This window comes from Brachycentrus maculatus, unplaced genomic scaffold, assembly GCF_059751285.1.
Source record: "Brachycentrus maculatus isolate JH-2025_06_01 unplaced genomic scaffold, ASM5975128v1 h1tg000109l, whole genome shotgun sequence".
NCBI classification, from domain to species: domain Eukaryota; kingdom Metazoa; phylum Arthropoda; class Insecta; order Trichoptera; family Brachycentridae; genus Brachycentrus; species Brachycentrus maculatus.
Window position 1 is genome coordinate 590941 of NW_028280862.1, and position 24822 is coordinate 615762.

The following is a 24822-nucleotide window of genomic DNA, read 5'->3' on the forward strand; positions in this document are numbered from 1 at the left end:
AATCATGGGTGGAATCGTGAATATTACACGTGTATAAAGTGATAACTTGAACTAATATTTGACAGGTAGTAAGCCCTGTAAATACACAGACATCTGTATTTTTATTCATCTCTGTTGAGATGTGAATATAAAAATAACTCCCGAGTGGAGAAACCCAGATTTGTGAACAACGATTGGGACGCAATCAAGAATGTTGTGAGTAACTTTAAAATGTTATTTAAAGGATTTTTTTATTATTATTTTGGATTCGTAAAATAACGATGGATCTTTCTAGAAAGACATCTAGAGGAAGAACAAAGAATTTATGGATGCTGCAGGGAGATAACGTGATTCGAAGGCATGGCCTAGGTCACGTTGTATATGATAGAAGGACCTACGACCTGAGGACGAGGAGAGCTGACCCCAGCAGTCTACAAAGACGATAAGCTGGGATGGAGCTAGGAAGAAGAAGATTTTGTTAAATGACTTTAGGTTTTGTTAAATAACTTAATTCTGGGTAAATATTGAATCTTTTCAAATCTTACTCGAGTCGCTGGTTTCCTTGTGGTTTGCGGCTGGGTCACAACCGTTGTCAAAGGAGCACCGGTTGTAGTTGTAACCCTCGCTGGTTTCTTCGTTGTTCTCGGCTTCTTCGTCGTTGTTGTTCCTCCTCTAACGGGCTTCTTCGTTGTCGGCTTTCTCGTCGACACCACCGAAGGTTTTTTCGTCGTCGTCGAGACGTTTTGAGTCTTGTCCAGAATGACGATGTCGTGGAGTTCTTGGAAGGTGTCTTGGAAGCTGCCGACGATTTTGTTTACGAACAAACTCATCTTGTCGTTGAGTTCGTCGTCCTCTTGGAAGAGCATCGGTGGTGTGGTGAATTCGACTTCTTGGAATATTATGTCTGTAGTTGAAATGTTGGAAGTCACCAGGGAATTGGTGACGAGTCCTGTAGCATTGAGATTCGGATTTCTCACCGGTGGGAAATTGATCCATTCATCAGCTGGAGGCTTTGAAGGTTTAGGAGCAGGCGTGGAAGAACTCGATGGCTGTCGTGTTGGATTTGAAGTAAAATCAATGTTAATCTGCGGTACATATCCAGCATTTAAACCTGAAGAAGTAACACTCGATATAGTGTCTGGGTTTCCACTTGAAGATTCGAACCCTGCTGGATTTCTAACTGGAGGGAAGTTCATCATTTCATCTGGTGATAGCTGAGCATCAGTTATCACTGGAGTCTGGCCGACAGTCACCACTGGCTTTGGTGTTATGACCACAGCTGTAGTCGGTATCCTCAATGTGGAGAATTGCGCCCAGTTATCATTAGTTTGTTCAGGAGTATTTTGTAACTGGGATTCTGTTGAAGAATATTCTCCTATCTGAGCTGCTGTTGATTCTGTATCGTTATTTGTTCCTTGTGTAGATGAAGCAGGCACGAATGGTCGATTACTTAAAGGATCAAAGTAAACTACATTGGTGTTTGAAATTACGTTGTTCAGAACGATTTGTTGGACTGGTTTCTTTTTCTTTGGTGGAGTTGTGACTGGGGAATTTGGTCGGCTTTCAGTGGAAGGCTTGTTTGGTTTGGGCGTGTAGAAATTGTTGTTGACAACTCCTAATGTTGAATCAGAATAAGTGGTACTCGAAACCGTTTCTGGTCTTCCGCTTGTCGACTGGAATCCGCCTGGATTTCTAACCGGTGGGAAATCGGTAAGTTCTTCAGTTTGAGGTTGAGCACTACCATCTTTAACTGGGTACTGTGGAGAAGGTGTCATTGTTGGAAAAGTCAAAATACTTGGTTTTGGGGTGATCAGAACTGTTGGCGATGGTTTTTCAGACGTGGAGTACTGGGGCCTTTTCTCGTTTTGATTTTGTCCGTAATTAGATTCTGACGGCTCATTATCCTCTTGATCAAAATGTACCAAATTAGTAGATGAAACGACGTGACTGTTTGATAGAGTTGGATGTACTGGCTTTCCCTTCAATGGTGATATTTGTGTAACAGATGCGTAATCTTCTTTTTCATCTGTATCTACCGGGTATCGAATAGGGAATTTAGGTGGTTTGGGAGTATAATTTTCATACTGCGAGTTATTGATATCATTCAACACAATGACTGTAGGTGTCACGCCAGAAAAATTGTCAGGACCAGCGCTGGAGACTTCGTAGCTCGGTCCGACGTTGTGAATATTTGAGACAGGTCGTTTTGTCGGCACAGGACTGTAAACGTAGCTTGTTGATGGTGGTTTCGGACTCTCTGTGGATGGAGATCCCCAATAATCGTCATACGATAGAGTTGAAGATCCATAATGCCCAGTGCTTACGACTTCCGGTTGTTTCGTTGTATTTCGAATAACAGGTCGTCTTGTGAAGAATCCTGACGTTGATCCGTACTTCTCAGGATACGTGGAAACATATCCTGGACGCTTTGTAACAGCTGGGCTATAAACATAGCTAGTTGAAGGTGCTTTTAGAGTCGTGGTTGTGTACAAATCATTCTCAGCATTTTGGACCGGCGGTGGTTGACTATCATAAACGGTTGGTGGATAAGATCCATTGAGCATGTTGACAATAGACTGAATTGAAGCAATCTCTTGGTTAGTATCAGCGCTGGTAACAGACGCTTTGAGAGGATGTGGAGGTCTTGTAACGGTCTGCACCAAAACAAAATGCCCCTTAATTGGTTCTTTAGTCGTTACTGGCTTCGGCCTGAAGCCAGGTTTTTGATACGCAGGTTTTTCAGTAAACTGAGGGTATTGCTTCGTGGGAGCTGATGCAGTCATAGTGTACTTCTGTTCAGCGATGTCATCCATAGCTGTTGAAGAATCCTTCCAGGAAGCTTGATCGACGGTTGTAGCTGTCGTGTCTGCGACTGGTCTATGCGTATGGTAAGCGTTCGATGGCGATGTTGTCATATCTTGAAGCGACGGTTTAGTATGCATATTATAAACATTACTTCCAGGAGCGGAGAAATCGCTAGGGCGTGATATTTCAGCAATATCTTCACCGTTTTGGCTTATCAAAACCGTGTCTGCTTCTTCATGCGAAATAGTGCTGTGACTAAATAATGTTTCTGGAATGTCACCTGTATCCATTATGATGTCTTCTTTATTCGGAGTACCTTGTAGAAGAGCATTTGTGATTTTAGCTACGCTGTCTGAAGTCTGTTCCGAGTATATTTGGGTTGTTGTTAGCAAGCTAGGCTTGGCCGCGTTCGGATTGAAGTAGGAGTTGGCTAGCTGGTGCAGATCGTCGGATTCATCTTCGTTTATAACAGTATGTTCTTTATCAGGTGTCAGGAGATCTGGATTCAGGAGATGATTGTTGTTTGATACTACGACTCCAGAGATGACAGCGTTATCCCGGATTCCCTGTTTTCCATACAGCTGGCAGCAAGCTCCGAAGAGGAAGCCGTCCATGCAAGTCCCTACCACGTCACCATCTCGCTGCGTACACTCGTGGTTGAACATGCAGACCGCTGGACCACTCTTCGTCAGGCCAAGCTTGTCTCTTCTCGCGGGTCGGCTGGCTTCGCAAGATCTCGGGATAATTCTGTATCCTCCGAACATTTTTGACGATTCTGAAAAAAGAGACATCGAACTTTAGTGTGGTGATCGTATATTTTTTAAACATACCTAATGTTATAAATAACTAACAAAGTAAACATTATGACGCTTCATTGCCGAGATAGGCAAAAAAATCAGATCACACCAATCTGTCATTGCGAACAATCTTAATCTCTTCCACATTTATGCATTCCCTCATACATACTCGCTGATTATTTCAACTCAAGACCTGACCACATTCAAGTACAATATATTGTACACATGATTATAATCACACACCTGATTTTAATCATGTATGTGATTATAATCATGTGTATGATTATAATCATAATATTCTGGCGTTTCTCATGTGTGTGATTAAAATCCAGTATTCGGACCTCACATACTAATCAAAGAGTTTCTGTTCAATAAAAAGCTTCTTTTCATCTCTCCAATGGACGTCTCTAATGAAGTTCTAGTGATTCAAGAATAATGTTTCAAAATTGGTTCATATATATTTAGAACTTCCAAGAATTTGAGTTGTCAATAATGGATAGAATTGGTGAATGTTACAAATGTGCAAAGTGATCACTTAAACCAGCCTATGACAGTCGTCAGCCCCGTCAATGTCCAGACTTCCATATTCTTCTTTATCTTCGATGAGATGTCAAAAAATAATATTAATCAGTCTTGATAAAGAAGCGGTTAGCTTCAAAACCGGTAGACATTTTAATTAATTCTCTGCCTGCCCCTGTGGGAAGCGGCGTGGTGGTTAGTTGGCTAGTTATAAATAATTTGGTGAGCATTATTGAACCCATGACCAAGGTGTAACGGTCAGTTACGTACATACCGTCATGCGCCGCCCTACATAACGCTGTATAACAAATTCACGTTCAACGATCGGTATAGTCTGTACGCAAAATGTATTGCTAATTTAATGTAATTGAAATATTTTATATTTAAAAAATAATGGTTAAAAACAATGAAAAATTTTAAAAATAGTTTTCATTGTTTTTAACCATTTTAACCTAATATACACACAAAAAAGAGAGAAAACTTAAGAATATAAGCATTTTACTATTTTCATAGAATTAACTCTTGATCATTCACCCATTCCTTTATATCCCATATTTTATTTTAACCTCTAACATCCGTCGGCGACAAATCAAAAATGTTCGGAATGATATATTGCAGTGTTCGACTACCATATTTTTTGTTAAATTTTGGGACTATGAAACCTTCGTTGTGTGTATAAAACCTTATATATATATATATATATATATATATATATATATATATATATATATATATATATATATATATATATATATATATATATATATATATATATATATATATATATATATATATATATATATATATATATATATATATATATATATATATATATATATATATATATATATATATATATATATATATATATATATATATATATATATATATATATATATATATATATATATATATATATATATATATATATAAATATATATTTATATATATATATATATATATATATATATATATATATATATATATATATATATATATATATATATATATATATATATATATATATATATATATATATATTTATATATATTTATATAAATTTATAAAAAAATGCATTTATAAAAAAGTTTTGTAAATTATTTTTTAATTTCGATTTTACTAGGTAAATTACTCATGTTATCATTAATAAAAATTGACCAAACATCATGCCACGTATCCGCAGGGGTAGGCAGAGGGGATGGAGTGCCACACTAATTTGTCTTTGAAAACAGTCTTGGCGTTTTAATCATTCATGCATCTTCTTATACATACCCGCCGATTATTTCGACTCCTGACCCTCACTTTCAAGTATTTGAAATACTTGATCACTTCAAGTATTTGAAACACACTTTCAAGTATTTGAAAAACAAAGTTTTCGTCGATATTTCTCTGCTCTATTACTAACTAGTACACTTTCGTCCGCCTCCGTAGTGTAATGGTCAGCATGCTCGGCTACCGTTTTGGAGGTCCCGGGTTCGATTCCCAGGGGGGCTCAAATAAATATAAGTGATTTTTTCACTCTAATATTTATTCAATATTACCTAAAGCGGAGGGCTGATCACCTTTCCTTCATGTGTAAACGATGAGGATAACACTGCGTTTATATGAAGCAGTGCCCTATGCACCATTGGGGTGCGGATAAGGGTTTTATTATTATATTATTACTAACTACATTCGCCTCATATTTTTTTCAACTGTCCTTTCTTCATTCACATGCCCAAACCATCTGAACACACCTTTCTTAATTTTATCGATAATGCTTTTCTTGGACTGGCATTCTTTCCTTTTATCACCATTCAAACATCTACAATATTTTGCCACAGATTTCAAGTGCATTCAGTCTTTTATCTTTCTATTCCCAACTCCATGCTTACTTCCATATCTCTAAATTTGTTTTACCATTTTTTATTTTAAATATTATTAGTGTGCACTTTCATTGCGGACACACTATACGTTGAACCAGATTAGTAATTCATTCGCCGCTGACTATACCATCAGAATACACACCAACCGAATCAGAGGAGACGTCGAAATTAGTCACAGCCGGTGAAATTTCCGGCTGGCAAGAAAAGAAAGCCGGTAATCGACTCCCAAGAGGTCATACCTGACGCTCGTCTTTATGTGATCCGGGTACTGAGCCGGTGACGGCGCTACGTGACGCAGAACGCGACCACGCCGGAGAAAAGTGACATTTGATGGGACAATCATAACGCTATAAAAAATTACTTTCACTTAAATGCGCTTGGTCTTAATCTTATACTGTACATACTTACAATGATTAAAGAAAACACTTCGTTTTTTACCACTTGAGTTTTATTATAGACTACATGTTTCAGAAGTTAAACTTCCATTATTCAGGTCTGTATAGTAACTGTTATCTTTGTTATTATACAAACCTGAATGATGGAAGTTTAACTTCTGAAACATGTAGTCTATAAAAAAATTCAAGTGGTAAAAAACGAAGTGTTTTCTTTAATCATTGTAACATGTCTTACCACAAAGTTAATGCCGAAACAATAAATAAAATACTTTACATACTTCATTTGAGCGGCCCCAGACCTGCGCTTAAAACTGAAAACTAAATATTTTCTAGAGTTCGTTACATATTTATTGACTTACTAACTAACTTTCCCGTAGGGGTAGTCAGAGCATAAAAAGATTAATATATATATATATATATATATATATATATATATATATATATATATATATATATATATATATATATATATATATATATATATATATATTTAGAAATTTTAGAGAACCATTAATGAGTAACCAAATAAAACAGTATTTGTAACATTGCATTTTTAAAATTTTACATATAATAATACCCGGTAAACGGAGAGATTTTGGAACAGGTAGATGATTTCGTGTATTTGGGTAGTATGTTTTCTAGGGATGGAAAGATTGATAAAGACATAGAAAGGAGAGGGAATGCTGGGAACAAAGTGAATGGTGCACTGAAATCGGTTATAGCAAATAAAAACCTATCAGCGGAAGCTAAACTGGCAGTGCACAACGGAGTCCTGGATCCAACTCTAATGTATGGAAGTGAAACATGGAGTTGGCAAAAGAAGGATGAAAGTAGACTGAATGCAGTCGAAATGCGATCTCTCAGAAGAATTTGCGACAAAACGACGTATGATAGATGTGCGAATAGTGAAATAAGGAAGGAATGCAAAGCTGAGATAAGCATTATCGATAAAATTAAGAAAGGTGTGTTGAGATGGTTTGGACATGTAGAACGAATGAGTAACGAAAGAACGGTAAAACAAATTTATGAGGCGAATGTTAGCAGGAAAAGAAGCAGAGGAAGACCGAGAAAAACATGGCACGATCAGGTATGCCAAATACTTGAAAGTGGTCAGGTTAGGAGTCGTAACAGTCGGCGGGTATGTATGAGGAGATGCATGAACGTGAAAGAGGCGAAGAATGTTTGCAAGGACAGAGTGGTGTGGCGCTCTATTCTCTCTGCCTACCCCTGCGGGGAAGCGGCGTGATGGTTAGTTAGTTAGTTAGTTAGTTAGTTATGTAAATACCCGGAAGAGGGGCGTAACCCTTCCCTTACAATACCAATAACATTCACGCCCTCCGTACACCATATGAAAGTATGAATAAAGGGTAATTAGCTATAATCTAACAATGAGTATTTCAATGTTTTAAAAGTTAGTCCATAAACCCTGATGATGACAAGGTTCTTGTCGAAACCGGTTGGTTAAACCAATGAAAAGGGGTTACCACAAAGTTGTTTAATTTTATAAAATTTAAAAATTCATAAAAAAAATGTCACATTGATTGTCTCATTTGATCCTGAATCTCTCGTTATTAGTTGTCCGTGATCAGGTATTCTGGAAGTCCTATTGACTCATCACCCATTCACATCACATCCAACACACCCAGTTTTTCACCAGAATGAAGCTATTTAAAATTCTGACACGACCAAATTTAGACCAGAGTTTTTATTTCTTAAAATGCTGAAAAACGCAAATAACGGACAATGACTGACTGACTGATGTTTGAGGCATGTAGACCGTTATATATACAATATGCATATTTCTTCTTCTTCAAACCCTACCCGCACCTAAATGGTGCATAGGGCACTGCATCATATAAACGCAGTGTTATCTTGATCGTTAACACATGGAGAAAAGGGTGATCAGCCCTCCGCTTTAGGTACCAGTCCAGGGTAATATTGAATAAATATATATATATATATATATATATATATATATATATATATATATATATATATATATATATATATATATATATATATATATATATATATATATATATATATATATATATATATATATATATATATATATATATATATATATATATATATATATATATATATATATATATATATATATATATATATATATATATATATATATATATATATATATATATATATATATATATATATATATATATATATATATATATATATATATATATATATATATATATATATATATATATATATATATATATATATATATACACACACACACAGTTACAAATATATATTGTGTGTAAATGTATGTAAATCTAATCAACGTTTTAGAATACTCTTGTGTTTCTATTATATGTACTTGTGACTGATAAAAAAATGACAAAAACCTTTTTTTGCAATGGCAACGCCATCTGTTGCAAGCAACAGCAACTGACCAGATATTTAACTCTTTACTGTTTGTGAATAGCGTCTTTTGATAGCTTTTATCACTAACCGTTGAATGAAACTTGAAAGAAAAAGGAATGTGTGATTCCTATTTTCTTTCTGTTCTATTTAATCTGACTGAACCGCAGCAACGAGTGGCCGAATACAGTCAGCTCACAATATTTATAAACAATCTACATTACAAAGGTGTAGAGAATAGCTCCGTGTTATTTCTCACAGCCATAAACTATATCGTACATCGATTTTCGCACATCTGTATCGAGAAATCTCTCACGACCGGATGAAATTTCTTACTCATAAGTATGTTTTTTGATATCATTCTACTTTCTTTGTGACCTCATACCTCCGATTCGATATAAAACCATGTAATATAGGTTACTCACATTCACACACTAATTGCTGCTTCTCGTACATACATAATATACATGTATAATACGCATCGGGTGTATTCTGCTAAGAAATCATTTGGGTCGGGAAATTAAAATATATCAAAATAGGTTTATATATTGAAAACAACAAAAAATACGCTGATCTGGATAAGATGGTCCTGTATATTTAAAAACGATTTTACGTCGTTTTAAACCAGGTGGTTTAAAACAATCACAGATGGTTTAAAATTACTAAAGGTGATTTAAAACACCCGAAGGGTTTTTTTTTAAACAATCACAGACGGTTTAATACAATCACAAGCGGTTTAAAACAATCACAGACGGTTTAAAACAACCAAATGCGGTTAAAAACAACCACATGTGGTTTGAAACAACCAAAGATGGTTTAAAACACCCACAAATGTTTTTAAAAACCTACAGATAGTTTTAAACAACCCTAGTTAGTTTAAAACTCCGTCAGACAGTTTAAAACAACTAAATATGGTTTAAAACAATCACAAGCGGTTTCAAACAATTACAGGCGGTTTAAAATAGATTTTTAATAAAAACGCTTTAACAAATACGCATACCATACATACAAATACCTAACGATGAAACTACTGACGATTTTTTAAAATAGAAAACATGTATTTATATTATATTTATTAAATTGGCACTCTGATTCATACGCTATGTTATATAAAAATTATATATTTTGTAAATTAAAAGCATTTAAAACCTTGTGGTATGGTAATAAAACACTCTCCTTACCATCCATTGTTTACTTTGTGTAATACCACTTTTTTAAACACTTGACTACCGGTTGACATGTGACTATCGGTTCCGGTAGTCACAAAGAAAAGTCCACTTTTGAAAATATTCCCATTGTGATTCATTTGTCGTCTTTCTCTTTTTCAAAATTTTTATTTTTATACAAATGTCAAATCGTAATAATTTTATTTTAATTTTAATAATTTTGATGTAATAATTTTATTTTAATTTTAATGACCTGATGATGGAATGATTTTCCGAAACCGGTAGTCAAAAATGAGTGTTTAAAAAAGTGGTATTGCACAATGGATGGTAAGGAGAGTGTTTTAAAAATTACCCTACAAAATTACATTTAAAAAAATAGTTTGCATAATAAATGGTAATTATGAAACAATAGACCCTAATGATAAACCTGCCATCGCATTGAGTCACTGTCAGTGTATTTGGGTAATTCTTGCTCGCAAATCAAATTATCTTCCAAATACACATGAAAAATATTTGGCGCTAGAAGTCTCTTATAATATATTATAAAACCCTTATCCGCACCCCAATGGTGCATAGGGCACTAAGTCATATAAACGTAGTGTTATCTTGATCGTTTGCACATGAAGGAAAGATGATCAGCCCTCCGCTTCAGGTACCAGTCCATGGTAATATTGAATAAATATTACAGTGAAAAAATCACTTATATTTGTTTTACCCCCCTTGGGAATCGAACCCGGGACCTCCAGAACGGTAGCCGAGCGTGCTGACCATTACACTACGGAGGCGGACAGAAGTCTCTGGTTCGATAAAAACCTCTCAGATAGGTCAAAATAAATGTAGGTAATTTTTTCTATAATGTTTATTTGATATTACCTCGGACTGGAACCTGTAGCGTAGGACTGATCACCTACATGTATTTTGGTTTGCAATCAAATATAAAACAAATCTATAAAACAACAATCCAATCGAAAATATTGAAAATGCTAAGTGTCAGAGTGTGTTGTTAAGAAGCAAGCCGTCTGCCATGAGCAATATTTATTTGATATTATCTCGAACTGGAACCTGTAGTGTAGGACTGATCACCGACATGTATTTTGGTTCGCAATAAAATATAAAACAAATCTATGAAACAGCAATCCAATCGAAAATATTGAAAATGCTAAGTGTCAGTGTCTGTTGTTAATAAGCACGCCGTCTGCCATGAGTAATGATCAGTATTACGTGTGCTGCTGCTGCAACGTTCAACAGATGGCGCTGCCATTGCAGTAATGAAACTTTTTTTCTAAAAGTGTTTTTACCTGTCACAAGTGGATATCAGAAATCGCGCGCATTTGAATTCAATTTTCTTTAAAAAATTTAAAACTGTCAGTGAATTGATTTAAGATTTGGAGCAAATGAACATTTACATTTTATTTATATAAATAGATAAAAATACGCGCGTGTTCAAATGCAACGCTGTGTCGAAATTTCAAAGCAATCGGTGATTGATAATTTGAGATTTTTAACTAATTCACAATTACATGTTTTCATTTATTGATTCGGCAGTCACTTTATGATAAAGTCTATCCGTTTTTTGTTTAAGTTTTACTCAGTAAATACCACTATTCATTGAAAAAAAAATCATGTTTATTTACAAACATACATGTACATGTATGGATTTGTCTTTACCGTGTGATTTCCCCATATGTGATAGATGCGTTCTCTATAATGTGATGAGATTATAACGGTAATATGTACTATCCAATTACAACGTGTTTACGAGTGTTATATCAACATCATACTATACTCACCTATGATTTCATACGTCGTACAATACATGTATAGTCAGTAAGTCGATACATAAGGCCGGATTCATAATCGGCTCAAACCGTAACATCTAGTCACAGCGCTACGATATGCTTCTATTAGCATTTCTACACTTTCTATCGAGGTAAATTGTTATATATATACAATTTATATATATATATATATATATATATATATATATATATATATATATATATATATATATATATATATATATATATATATATGTATATATATATATATATATATATATATATATATATATATATATAAATATATAGTGTCTGTCCGCTTTCGTAGTGAAACGGTCAGCACGCTCGGCTACCGTACTCGAGGTCCCTGGTTCGAATCCTTCAAGTGTAAACGACCAAGATAACACTGCGTTTGTATGACATACAACATCGACAACAGACTACATACTCAAGATTTTTGGTGTGTCCAAATCCTTGTTAACGAATTGGGTCTCTCCATTTAGGAGTTATTTTTACATTTTTTACATCTCAACAAAGATGAGGAAGTTGCTTCATAAGCGAGTTATCTACATTTATATGCATTATGTATGGTTTATTTGAGTAAGTTGTATACATGTAGTTAATAAATATCCGGGTTGTGGTCCCGTGGTTAGTGTCGCGGACTCAGAGTTTCTCGGTTCGAACCCACTCTACCACAATTTGATACCTATTTCTAATAATGAGCCTCTTAGGCTCACAGAAATAGTATGAAATTGAAGTATTTTTGTAAATAATAAAAACGCAAATATTTCTCTTTTTAAATTAAAAAAAATGATCAAATTAAAACCGTGGTAAAAACTGATACTCATGTTTTCATGCGTCTTCCAGTGTGTATATTATATATGAAATAATTCGGTAAAGATCTTGCGAACAATTAACAATTTTCGTCAATTTTCAGTTGTGCATGTTTTCGGAATGCCCAGAAAATGTACTATATCCCAGCAAAAGCGGCATATTTTTAACATAATATTTACCCGCTACAGGGCAGAAAGTGTTGTTTTTGCATTTTGAAGAAAAGGTGTTTTTTAATAATTTTCTTAAATATACTAAATATTTTTCAAATGGAGGAAAAACTTTCAGGTTTTACCTAAAAAGATCTGTTACACAGTAAAAAATTCAGTAAGTGGCTTGATATTTATTTTTTTTACATTGTATTATATATCAAAACTTTAAAAACGTTCTCCTGAAAAATCGAGTTTTTTTATTTATGACGTTCTTGAAAGGAGTGAGCGATGTGTGTGATTATAATCCAGGATTCCGACCTCACATACTAATAAAAGAGTTACTGCTCAATAAATAGCTTCTTTTCATCTCACCAATAGATGTCTCTAGTGAAGTCTTAGTGATTCAAGAATAATGTTTCAAAATTGGTTCATATATATAGAACTTCCAAGAATTTGAATAGTGTGGTTGTCAACAATGTGTAGAATTGGTGAATATTACACGTGTGTAAAGTGAGCACTTAAACCAGCCTATGACGGTCGTCAGCCCCGTAAATGCCTTCCATATTCTTCTTCATCTTTGATAAGATGTCAAAAATTAACTGAATCTCACATGTTCATTAAGCGATCACTCAAACCAGCCTATCCCAGATCGTAATCCCTATAAATACCTAGACTTCAATTTTCTTCATCATCTACTATATGTTGAGATGTCGAAACAGCCAATAAAGAGAACCGTTTCATTTATAATTTTCATAGCTTTTTTGAAAATGCAGTTTCGTAAGTTGGCAATAAATTTCGCCACAGGAAATATTTGCAATTATCTTAATGTTTGTAATACCATAGATTGAAATGTAAAGACACGTATCTAAAATAAATTACTGTCTATAAAGTTATAATAGATTATATATAAATAAAATCGTGCTCTCAATACAAAAAAACCTTTATAAAAAATATATTTAATATCATACATTACTTAAAATCATGGTTTTTGAAAGAGATGAATGTAGATCTGAGTGTGAAATATTGGTAAATGGGGAGATTTTGGAACAGGTAAATGATTTCATATATTTGGGTAGTATGTTTTCTAGGGATGGAAAGATTGATAAAGACATAGAAAGGAGAGTGAATGCTGGGAACAGAGTGAATGGGGCACTAAAATCAGTTTTAGCAAATAAAAATCTATCAGCGGAAGCTAAACTGGCAGTACACAATGGAGTTCTGGTTCCAACCCTTATGTATGGAAGCGAAGCATGGAGTTGGCAAAAGAAGGATGAAAGCAGACTGAATGCAGTCGAAATGCGATCCCTCATACGAATGTGTGGCAAAACGATGTTTGATAGATGTTCGAATGATGAAATAAGGAAAGAATGTAAGGTTGAGATAAGCATTATTGATAAAATTAAGAAAGGTGTATTGAGATGGTTTGGACATGTGGAGCGTATGAGTGAAGAAAGAACGGTTAAACAAATTTATGGAGCGAATGTAGTTGGAAAAAGGAAGTTGTAGAGGAAAACTTGGCACAATCAGGTATGTCAAATACTTGAAAGCGGCCGGGTCAGGAGTCGTAATAATCGTCGGGTATGTATGAGGAGATGCATGAATGTAGAAGAGGCAAAAAATGTTTGCAAAGACAGAGTGGTGTGGCGTTCGATTCTCTCTGCCTACCCCTGCGGGGAAGCGGCGTGATGGTTAGTTAGTTAGTTAGTTACATTACTTAAATTCACTCAAATTAAATTAATTTCTCAATAAAATTATATCAAATCATGGTTATCAACTCCTGCCTTGTTTTATATATAACATAACAATTTGTATAGCCTCCCACCAGTCTGATGATGTCGGTAACGACGAAACCCAATCGCTGGTCAAATAAAAATAAAGTGGAAAAGCTAAAAATATTGGTTTTAATCTAATAATATATTAAAAATGTAATTCCATCACGAAGTGTCAGTGGATAATACAAATCTATTGTCTATACCATATTTTTTTTGTGACGGGTGATAGTGAAATTACAAATTAGTTGTAACGTAATCAATTTTTTTGGTCAATATTATTCAATATATATCTGTCCGCCTCCGTAGTGTAATGGTCAGCACGCTCGGCTACCGTTCTGGAGGTCCCGGGTTCGATTCCCAAGGGGGGTAAAATAAATATAAGTGATTTTTTCACTGTAATATTTATTCAATATTACCATGGACTGGTACCTGAAGCGGAGGGCTGATCACCTTTCCTTCATGTGTAAACGATTTAGATAACACTGCGTTAATATGACACAGTGCCCTATGCACCATTGGGGTGCGGATAAGGGTTTTTATTATTATTATTATATTATTTATACCTTATAAGTATTTTTTAACCTATAAATAATAATAATAAACCCTTATCCGCACCCCAATGGTGCATAGGGCACTGCGCCATATAAACGCAGTGTTATCTTGATCGTTTACACATGAAGGAAAGGTGATCAGCCCTCCGCTTTTAACCTATTCTAAATTTATTTTGATTTTATACGATATACAATGGATTTGAACAAGGATAATCTGAAAATGACGTGCATATTGACGTCTTTGTGATATGAAATTAATTTGAATGTAACCCGAGTTTTAAAGTGTCGAAATTCGGGGTGTTTGTGTTCTTAGGTAAGAAAATATTTTTTAATTTATGTTTTACTTGATAAATACCAGTATTTATTAAAATCTTATATGACACGTGTTTCAATGCAATCGGTATCATTTTCAAATGCCGTATAATGATGCCCGCCTCCGTGGTACTGGTGATTTTACGCTTTAGTATTTATTAGGTATTATTTTTTGACATCTCATCAAAGATGAAGAAGAATATGGAAATCTGGGCATTTACGGGGCTGGCGACCGTCATAGGCTGGTTTAAGTGATCACTTTACACACGTGTAACATTCACCAATTCTACCCATTATTGACAACCACACTAATCAAATTCTTGGAAGTTCTGTATATATGAACCAATTTAGAAACCTTGTTCTTGAATCACTAGAACTTCACTAGAGACATCTATTGGTGAGATGTAAAGAAGCTTTTTATAAAGCAGAAACTCTTATATTAGTATGTGAGGTCCGAATCCTGGATTATAATCACACACATGAGAAACGCCAGAAATACCATTTTCATTTTTATTATTTAAGTTTAGTATTTATTATTTATTACCCTGAACAGGTCCCTGAAGCGCAGGGGAATAAATAAATACAAGGTTCAACCATCTCTACAATGACATCCGTTATTTCCGCAGGTGTTGAAGAAGAGGAAGAAATAGACAACCTTGGAAAGGTTGCTCAAGAAGCCAGCTGCCAAGAAGCAAAAGACGGAGCAAAAGAATTTGACCCTGCAAGCCTCAGTAGACTATCCTAAATCTGAGTCTGACAAAAAAAACGTAAGTAACTTTTTTATGTTACAATACCAAATTTTATGCTACAGAATGATTTTTTTCGTGTATTGTTTATATAAAAATGCATTTCATATAACGAATTAAATACGTTATACGAGGCATCACTGTACATATTATTTTATTATTTAGTTTCTTATTTTAATTTTAAATGATAACCTATAAACATTATTTTAAATTCTGCTTTATCAACATTAGGATTTTTTTAAATAAATTTTATTTAAAGTGGTTTGGACATATGGATCGAATTGACAACGCGATAATTGAAACATGATTTAAATAACAAATCCAACACACTCATATGATAAATGGTATATAAATATATATATATATATATATATATATATATATATATATATATATATATATATATATATATATATATATATATATATATATATATATATATATATATATATATATATATATATATATATATATATATATATATATATATATATATATATATATATATATATATATATATATATATATATATATATATATATATATATATATATATATATATATATATATATATATATATATATATATATATATAAATATATACATATATATATATATATATATATATATATATATATATATATATATATATATATATATATATATATATATATATATATATATATATATATATATATATATATATATATATATATATATATATATATATATATATATATATATATACATATATATATATATATATATATATATATATATATATATATATATATATATATATATATATATATATATATATATATATATTTATATATATATATATATATATATATATATATATATATATATATATATATATAAATATATATATATATATATATATATATATATATATATATATATATATATATATATATATATATATATATATATATATATATATATATATAAATAAATAAAAATAAAAACTATCGCGCTGCTTCCCCGTAGAGTTAATAGAGACAAAAGACCGCCACATAAATCTTTTCAAACAAACAATTTTCGTCTCTTCCACATTTATGTATCTCCTTATACACATCCGCTTATTGTTCCGACTCCACTTTCAATTATTTGAAATTCTTGATCACGGCAAGTTTTCATCGGTCTTCCTCTGCTTTAATACTAATATTAATTCAGATAATTCCTTCAATGATGTTATAACCGAGTTCCACTGTACCACGTTTAAATGGGCACCTAGTATGATGTCCCGTTTTCATTAGCTGAAAAAGCAAACAGCTATAACTAGCTTAATTTATTATTAGATTAAAACCAATATTTTTAGCTTTTCCACTTTTTAATCTGACCAGCGACCGGGTTTCGTCGTTACCGACATCATCAGACTGGTCAAATAAAAAAGTGGAAAAGCTAAAAATATTGGTTTTAATCTAATAATAAATTAAAAATGCAATTCCATCACGAAGTGTCAGTGGATAATATAAATCTATAACTAGCTTAGTTATTTTTTTCCTTTTAAATACCAAATTATCATTTCAATTCTCTTCTACGTGCTCTGGTGTCTTTATTAATTTATTACGCTATTGCATACCAGGTCGACGTAAAAAATCTCCAGTAATAAATCCGCCAACGTCAAAAATCAGGAACATTTTGTAACTGATTCATTTTCTTTTTTTTTAGTGAACTTTTGGGACCATCTTGTGTAGAAATATTTTATTTATAATATTTTTTTTTAATATTTTAATCTTTGACATCTCATCAAAGATGAAGAAGAATATGGAAGTCTGGGCATTCTTTTCATCTCACCAATAAATGTCTGTAGTGAAGTTCTAATGATGTTCCAACCCTTATGTATGGAAGCGAAGCATGGAGTTGGCAGAAGAAGGATGAAAGCAGACTGAATGCAGTCGAAATGCGATCCCTCAGACGAATGTGTGGCAAAACGATGTTTGATAGATGTTCGAATGATGAAATAAGGAAAGAATGTAAGGCTGAGATAAGCATTATTGATAAAATTAAGAAAGGTGTATTGAGATGGTTTGGACATGTGGAGCGTATGAGTGAAGAAAGAACGGTTAAACAAATTTATGAGGCGAATGTAGTTGGAAAAAGAAGCAGAGGACGACCGAGGAAAACTTGGCACAATCAGGTATGTCAAATACTTGAAAGCGGCCGGGTCAGGAGTCGTAATAATCGTCGGGTATGTATGAGGAGATGCATGAATGTAGAAGAGGCAAAGAATGTTTGCAAGGACAGAGTGGTGTGGCGTTCGATTCTCTCTGCCTACCCCTGCGGGAAAGCGGCGTGATGGTTAGTTAGTTAGTTAGTTTTAAGTTCTAATGATTCAAGAACAACGTTACGAAATTGGTTCATTATCGCTCACTCCTTTCAACAACGTCATAAATCAAAAATCGACAATTTTCAGTTTTTTACTAAACAGAAACTCTTATATTAGTATGTGAGGTCCGAATCCTGGATTATAATCACACACATGAGAAACGCCAAAAAATACCATTTTCATTTTTATTATTTAAGCTTATAATTTGACCAGACAATTTATTTACAACATTTTGAGTGTGTCCAAATACTTGTTCACAAAATCTGGATTATCTCCAATTACAGGAGTTATTTTCATATTATTTTTTGACATCTCATCAAAGATGAAGAAGAATATGGAAGTCTGGGCATTTACGGGGCTGACGACCGTCATAGGCTGGTTTAAGTGATCGCTTTACACACGTGTAACATTCACCAATTCTACCCATTATTGACATTATTATTATTTTATTTATATTCGTTAATTTTTAAGTATTGACTGTCGTTAGAAAAATACGTTTTTTTATATGGCAAACTCTTACGATATTATTAAGGGAATACGCTGTTTGGTTATTGAACCGTTTCAAGATATTGTAAGAAAAATACGCTTATTGTTTCGTTATTGAACTCTGTTAAGGATACAGTAAACAGAACAGATTTGCATTTAAACGATTTTTTAAGCAATATTGAAAATGTAACATTTCGGTGAGGACCTCCACATTTAATGACTCACATGACATGCTCATTACTAGCAAAAAAGCATGCTTTTATTGATCAATTTATACTATGATCAATTTACAGTACCATGTGTGTACAGCATGGCCTCGATATTACGAACTAATTTCGGGGGGAGGGGGTGTTCGTTAAAGCCGAAAGTCCGTTATATAATAATATAAAAAAATAAAACCCTTATCCGCACCCCAATGGTGCATAGGGCACTGCGTCATATAAACGCAGTGTTATCTTGATCGTTTACACATGAAGGAAAGGTGATCAGCCCCCCGCTTCAGGTACCAGTCCAGGGTAATATTGAATAAATATGACAGTGAAAAAATCACTTATGTTTATTTTACCCTCCTTGGGAATCGAACCCGGGACCTCCAGAACGGTAGCCGAGCGTGCTGACCATTACACTACGGAGGCGGACAAGCCTCTGCCCGTTATATAAAAATATGTTTAATTTTTTTTTAAATATGAACAATGCAGAACAGATTTGCATTTAGAGGATTTATTTGTGCACCTCCGTAATGTGTAATGGTCAACATGCTCGGCTACCGTTCGGGCTCGATTCCCAGGGGGGGTCAAAAAAATATAAGTGATTTTTTCACTGTGAAATTTATTAAATATTACCCTGAAGCGGAGACCTGATCACCTTTGCTTCATGTGTAAACGATCAAGATAACACTGTGTCCATATGAAGCAGTGCCCTATGCACCATTGGGGTATGGATAAGGGTTTTATTATTATTTGTGCAATGTTGGAAATTTAACTTTTTGATGAGGACCTCCACATATCGCTCACTCCTTTCAAGAACGTCATAAATCAAAAAACTAGATTTTTCAGGAGAACCTTTTTAAAGTTTAAAAATATAATACAATGTATTAAAAAATAATATCAAGCCACTTATTGAACTTTTTACTGTGCAACAGATCTTTTTAGGTAAAACCTTAAGGTTTTTTCTCCATTTGAAAAATATTTAGTTTATTTCAAAAAATATTTCAACAATACCTTTTCTTCGAAATGCAAAAACAACACGTTCTGCCCTGTAGCGGGTAAATATTAAGTTTAAAAAATGTCTCTTTTGCTGGGATATAGTACATTTTCTGGGCATTCCGAAAACTTGCACAACTGAAAATTGACGATTTTTTATTTATGACGTTCTTGAAAGGAGTGAGCTTTATATTGCAGGTGTATTATTTGATTTGTGTGGGCGTGAGCCGGAAATATTATCGTATAATACGAGTTTGTGCGGTAGCGCCGTAACCAAATCGCCCTGAATACATATAGGAATCGAGGCCACGTGGGAAAAGTGAATTTTTTGCATGTATTCTCCAAGTTCTCGGCTCTCATGGCGCCGGAAAGTAGGGCTCCAAATTAACTGTTAATCCGGCAGCCGAATTGACTGTAATTTTTCGTTAATTTCGTTAAATAAATGGGGTAATCACACATGTATAACAATGACGTCTCACATTTTAAGAAATAGTTAAAATAATGAGGTGTTTTGTATTATTTTTTGACATCTCATCAAAGATGAAGAAGAATATTTTCATCTCACCAATAAATGTCTGTAGTGAAGTTCTAATGATTCAAGAACAACGTTACGAAATTGGTTCATTATCGCTCACTCCTTTCAACAACGTCATAAATCAAAAATCGACAATTTTCAGTTCATTTCAGAATGCCCAGAAAATGTAGTATATCCCAGCAAAAGAGGCATATTTTTATCTTAATATTTACCCGCTACAGGGCAGAAAGTGCTGTTTTTGCATTTTTAAGAAAATGTATTGTTTAATTATTTTTTTAAATATTCTAAATATTTTTCAAATGGAAAAAAAAGTTCGGGTTTTACTTAAAAAAGTATGTTGCACAGTAAAAAGTTCAATAAGTGGCTTGATATTTATTTAATACATTGTGTTATATTTTTAAACTTTAAAAACGTTCTCCTGAAAAATTAAGTTTTTTTATTTATGACGCTCTTGAAAGGAGTGAGCGATATATAAAGAACTTCCAAAATTTGAGCAGCGTGGTTGTCGATAATGGGTAGAATTGGTGAATGTTACACGTGTGGTAAAGTGATCACTTTAACCAGCCTATGACGGTCGTCAGCCCCGTAAATCCCCACATGTACATATTCTTCTTCATCTTTCAGTATTTGTTTATCAAAAGAAGTATAATTTACTGAATAACGATATTTGAAATTCTTAATAAATTATCTTCCCTTCCCTTCACAGATTGACTGTTCTATGGGATAGTTTATACTGAAAATTATACATTTCTCCTTTCAACAACGTCATATATCAAAAAACTTGATTTTTCAGGAGATCGTTTTTGAAGTTTAAGAATATAATGAAATGTTTTAAAAATAAATATCAAGCCACTTATTGAACTTTTTACTGTGCAACAGATCTTTTTAGGTAAAACTTGAAGGTTTTTTTCCATTTGAAAAATATTTAGTATATTTAAAAAAATAATAAAACAATACCTTTTCTTAAAAATTCAAAAACATCACTTTCTGCCCTGTAGCGGGTAAATATTAAGTTTGAAATATGCCGCTTTTGCTGGGATATAGTACATTTTCTGGGCATTCTGAAAACATGCACAACTGAAAATTCACGATTTTTTATATATTATGTTGTTGAAAGGAGTGAGCGATATTACAAATGAGTACTTTCATCGACGTTCATACACATTCGTACTAGACTCTGTCGCCATACTTTCCTATTTGGGATCATAACTGATATTATAACTCATACGAACGCAATTCAGAACAAATAACGGACTTATTCTAAAATTAATAATAATTACGTACAGGGTGGCACAATGAGTATAAACAATTTTTACAGTCTTAATGCATTTATAAATTTGCGTTTAATTTGTAGAACTCCATTTTCATTTGTATATATTCAATATTAAAATCAAGCACTGATTATTAGATTTTATTAAAATTAAACACTTGAATATACCACTTAGATAATTTTGATTAATAGATTTATATTATCCACTGACACTTCGTGATAGAATTGCATTTTTAATATATTGTTGAAAAATATATTATTTTAATATATTATTTAAAAAATGCAAATCTATTATAACTTTATATAAAATCGTGCTCTCAATACAAAAAACTTTTATAAAAAATATTTTTAATATCATACAATACTTAAATTCACTCAAATTAAATTAATTTCTCAATAAAATTATATCAAATCATGGTTATCAACTCCTGCCTTGTTTTATATATAACATAACAATTTGTATAGCTTCCCACCAGTCGGATGATGTCGGTAACGACGAAACCCGGTCTCTGGTCAAATAAAAATAAAGTGGAAAAGCTAAAAATATTGGTTTTAATCTAATAATATATTATAAGTTTTATTTATATATACGACTAGTTTCAAAAACTAACAGATGTTTTCATCTTCAGGTACAAATTAAAACCAACGAACAAAAATATATTTAGGGGTTAGTTACTAAATATGTGTTCGACCAATAGCCACTTATGGGGTTGAGGCAAGAGCAGATACTTCTAGAACAAACAGATACTTCGAACCTCCGAGATGAAGACTCTCCGATCCATAACCGGAAACACATTGCGAGACCGAGTAAGAAATACCGACATCCGGAGCATGTGTAAGACGGAGGATATTGTGAGGTGGGGACGACAACGAAGGCGATAGTGGAAGGAACATATAAACAGAATGTCAGAAGACAGACTTCCACGTATCGCCCTCCAAGGCAACCCTGAAGGACGCAGCCCCCCAGGCAGACCTCCGAAAAGATGGAAAGACAGCTGGGAGTCAAAATCCCAAGAGCGACATGCGGAGGCACAAACAGATCCCTTGGATCTACATAAAGAAGAAGAAGAAGAATATTTTAAAGAGTCTTATTGTATACAAATATTAAAACGGGATATTCGATAGCCCACGACTTAATATTTTTTCTCTTCTCTTCTTCTCTAACCACAATGGTGCATAGGGCACTGCATCGTACAGTAGCAGTGTTATCTTGATCGTTAAATACACCTAGGAAAGGTGATCAGCCTTCCGCTTCAGGTACCAGTCCAGTGTCATATTAAATAAATATTAGACTGAAAAATCACTAATATTTATTTTGACCCCCTTGGAAATCGAGCCCGGGACCTCCAGCATGGTAGCCTAGCGTGCTGACCATTACACTACGGAGGCGGAGACTACTAATATTTTTTAACCTAGGTAATATTAAAGGTATTTAATTTTTTTGCTTAAAACACATTCGATTTAAATCTATGTTTTTGAAAATAAAAGAGTTATTGAAACGCAGAGTTAAAAAAAGGTAAAAACATTTTTAAATGTAAGCGTTTGGTTGTGGTCCCGTGGTTAGTGTCGCGGACTCCCGTGTCAGAGTTTCTCGGTTCGAACCCACTCTACCACAATTTGATACCTATTTCTAATAATGAGCCGCTTAGGCTCACAGAAATAGTATGAAATTGAAATATTTGTGTAAATAATAAAAACATAAATATTTCTCTTTAAAAAAACAGGGTAAATAAATAAATAATCTGATTTATTTTATAAATATTAATCGAAAATAGTAAAAACCAATTAAAAAAAAGACTAATTGACATCTGGTCTTGTCAAAAGTCTTAGTAACTGGAGGTCATGTATGACTAGGTGTATGAATGTAAGAAACTCCTTACGTATACATTTAAAATTTTAATTTTACTAGTTTAATATATTGACCCCCATCGTAGTGTAATGGTCAGCACGCTCGGCTACCGTACTGGAGGTCCCGGGTTCGATTCCCACGGGTGGGTCAAATGAATTGACGTGATTTTTTTACTGTAATATTTATACAATATTACCCTGGATTAGAACCTGAAGCGGAGGGCTGATCAACTTTCCTTCATATGGCTCCAGAGTATCTTAAGGAGCTGTGTATTCCAGATGAATTGGTTGACAGACGTCTGACGCTTCGATCGGCTACAACATCTGCAATGGGCAAAGTGATCTTACCAGCTCGCAACCAACGCACTAAATTTGGCGAGCGTGCCTTTGCTGTTGCGGGGCCGACGGCGTGGAATGCTCTTCCACCAATGGTTAGAAATAGTGAGAGTGAGATGATCTTTAGAAAAAGACTAAAAACGCATTTGTTTGCTAAATCATTTCCACCGTAATATTTTCCCCAATTCATTCACAGTGAAGCGCCCTTGAGGTATTTTTTTTACGAAAATGGGGCTATATAAGTTATCCAAATTTATTATTATTATTATTCATGTGTGAACGATCAAAATAACACTGCGTTTATATGAAGCAGTGCCCTATGCACTATCGGGTGCGGATAAGGGTTTGAAGGATGATTAAGAAATAAATGAAATTCTATTTTTTTTTCAAATGGTGTTTGATTTGATTGTGACGTTGAATGAATTGAATCACACGTCACAAAAGATTTCAAGCACAAGTGTTTTTTACTAAGTAAGTTTCAAATAAAATATAGGTTATTTACTTTGGTCTTGACCATTTATAAAATATTGCTTCATAAATGGTGAATAGGTTAGTATGACATCTCCAAATACGTTTTCTTTACAAAAGAATAGCGTATTTTTGTAAGAAAATACGCTCTAAATATTTCGAAACATAATACATCATACGTATGTATTGTCATCTTAAGCTTAAAATACAATAAAACATAGAGAAAAACATATTTTTGTCTTTATTTTTGTGAATATACGTAATT

The 24822-nt window shown here is 33.3% G+C and overlaps 1 protein-coding gene across 1 annotated transcript in view; it reads right to left on the reverse strand.

The window, feature by feature from the left end:
* Nucleotides 1-24822, reverse strand: part of LOC148310061 (uncharacterized) — a 50572-nt gene that overhangs the window by 13186 nt on the left and 12564 nt on the right. Inside the window, exon 2 of the mRNA XM_088259074.1 lies at nt 525-3559. Coding sequence (XP_088115200.1) covers nt 525-3559 — 3035 coding nt within the window. The remainder of the gene's footprint in view (nt 1-524; nt 3560-24822) is intronic.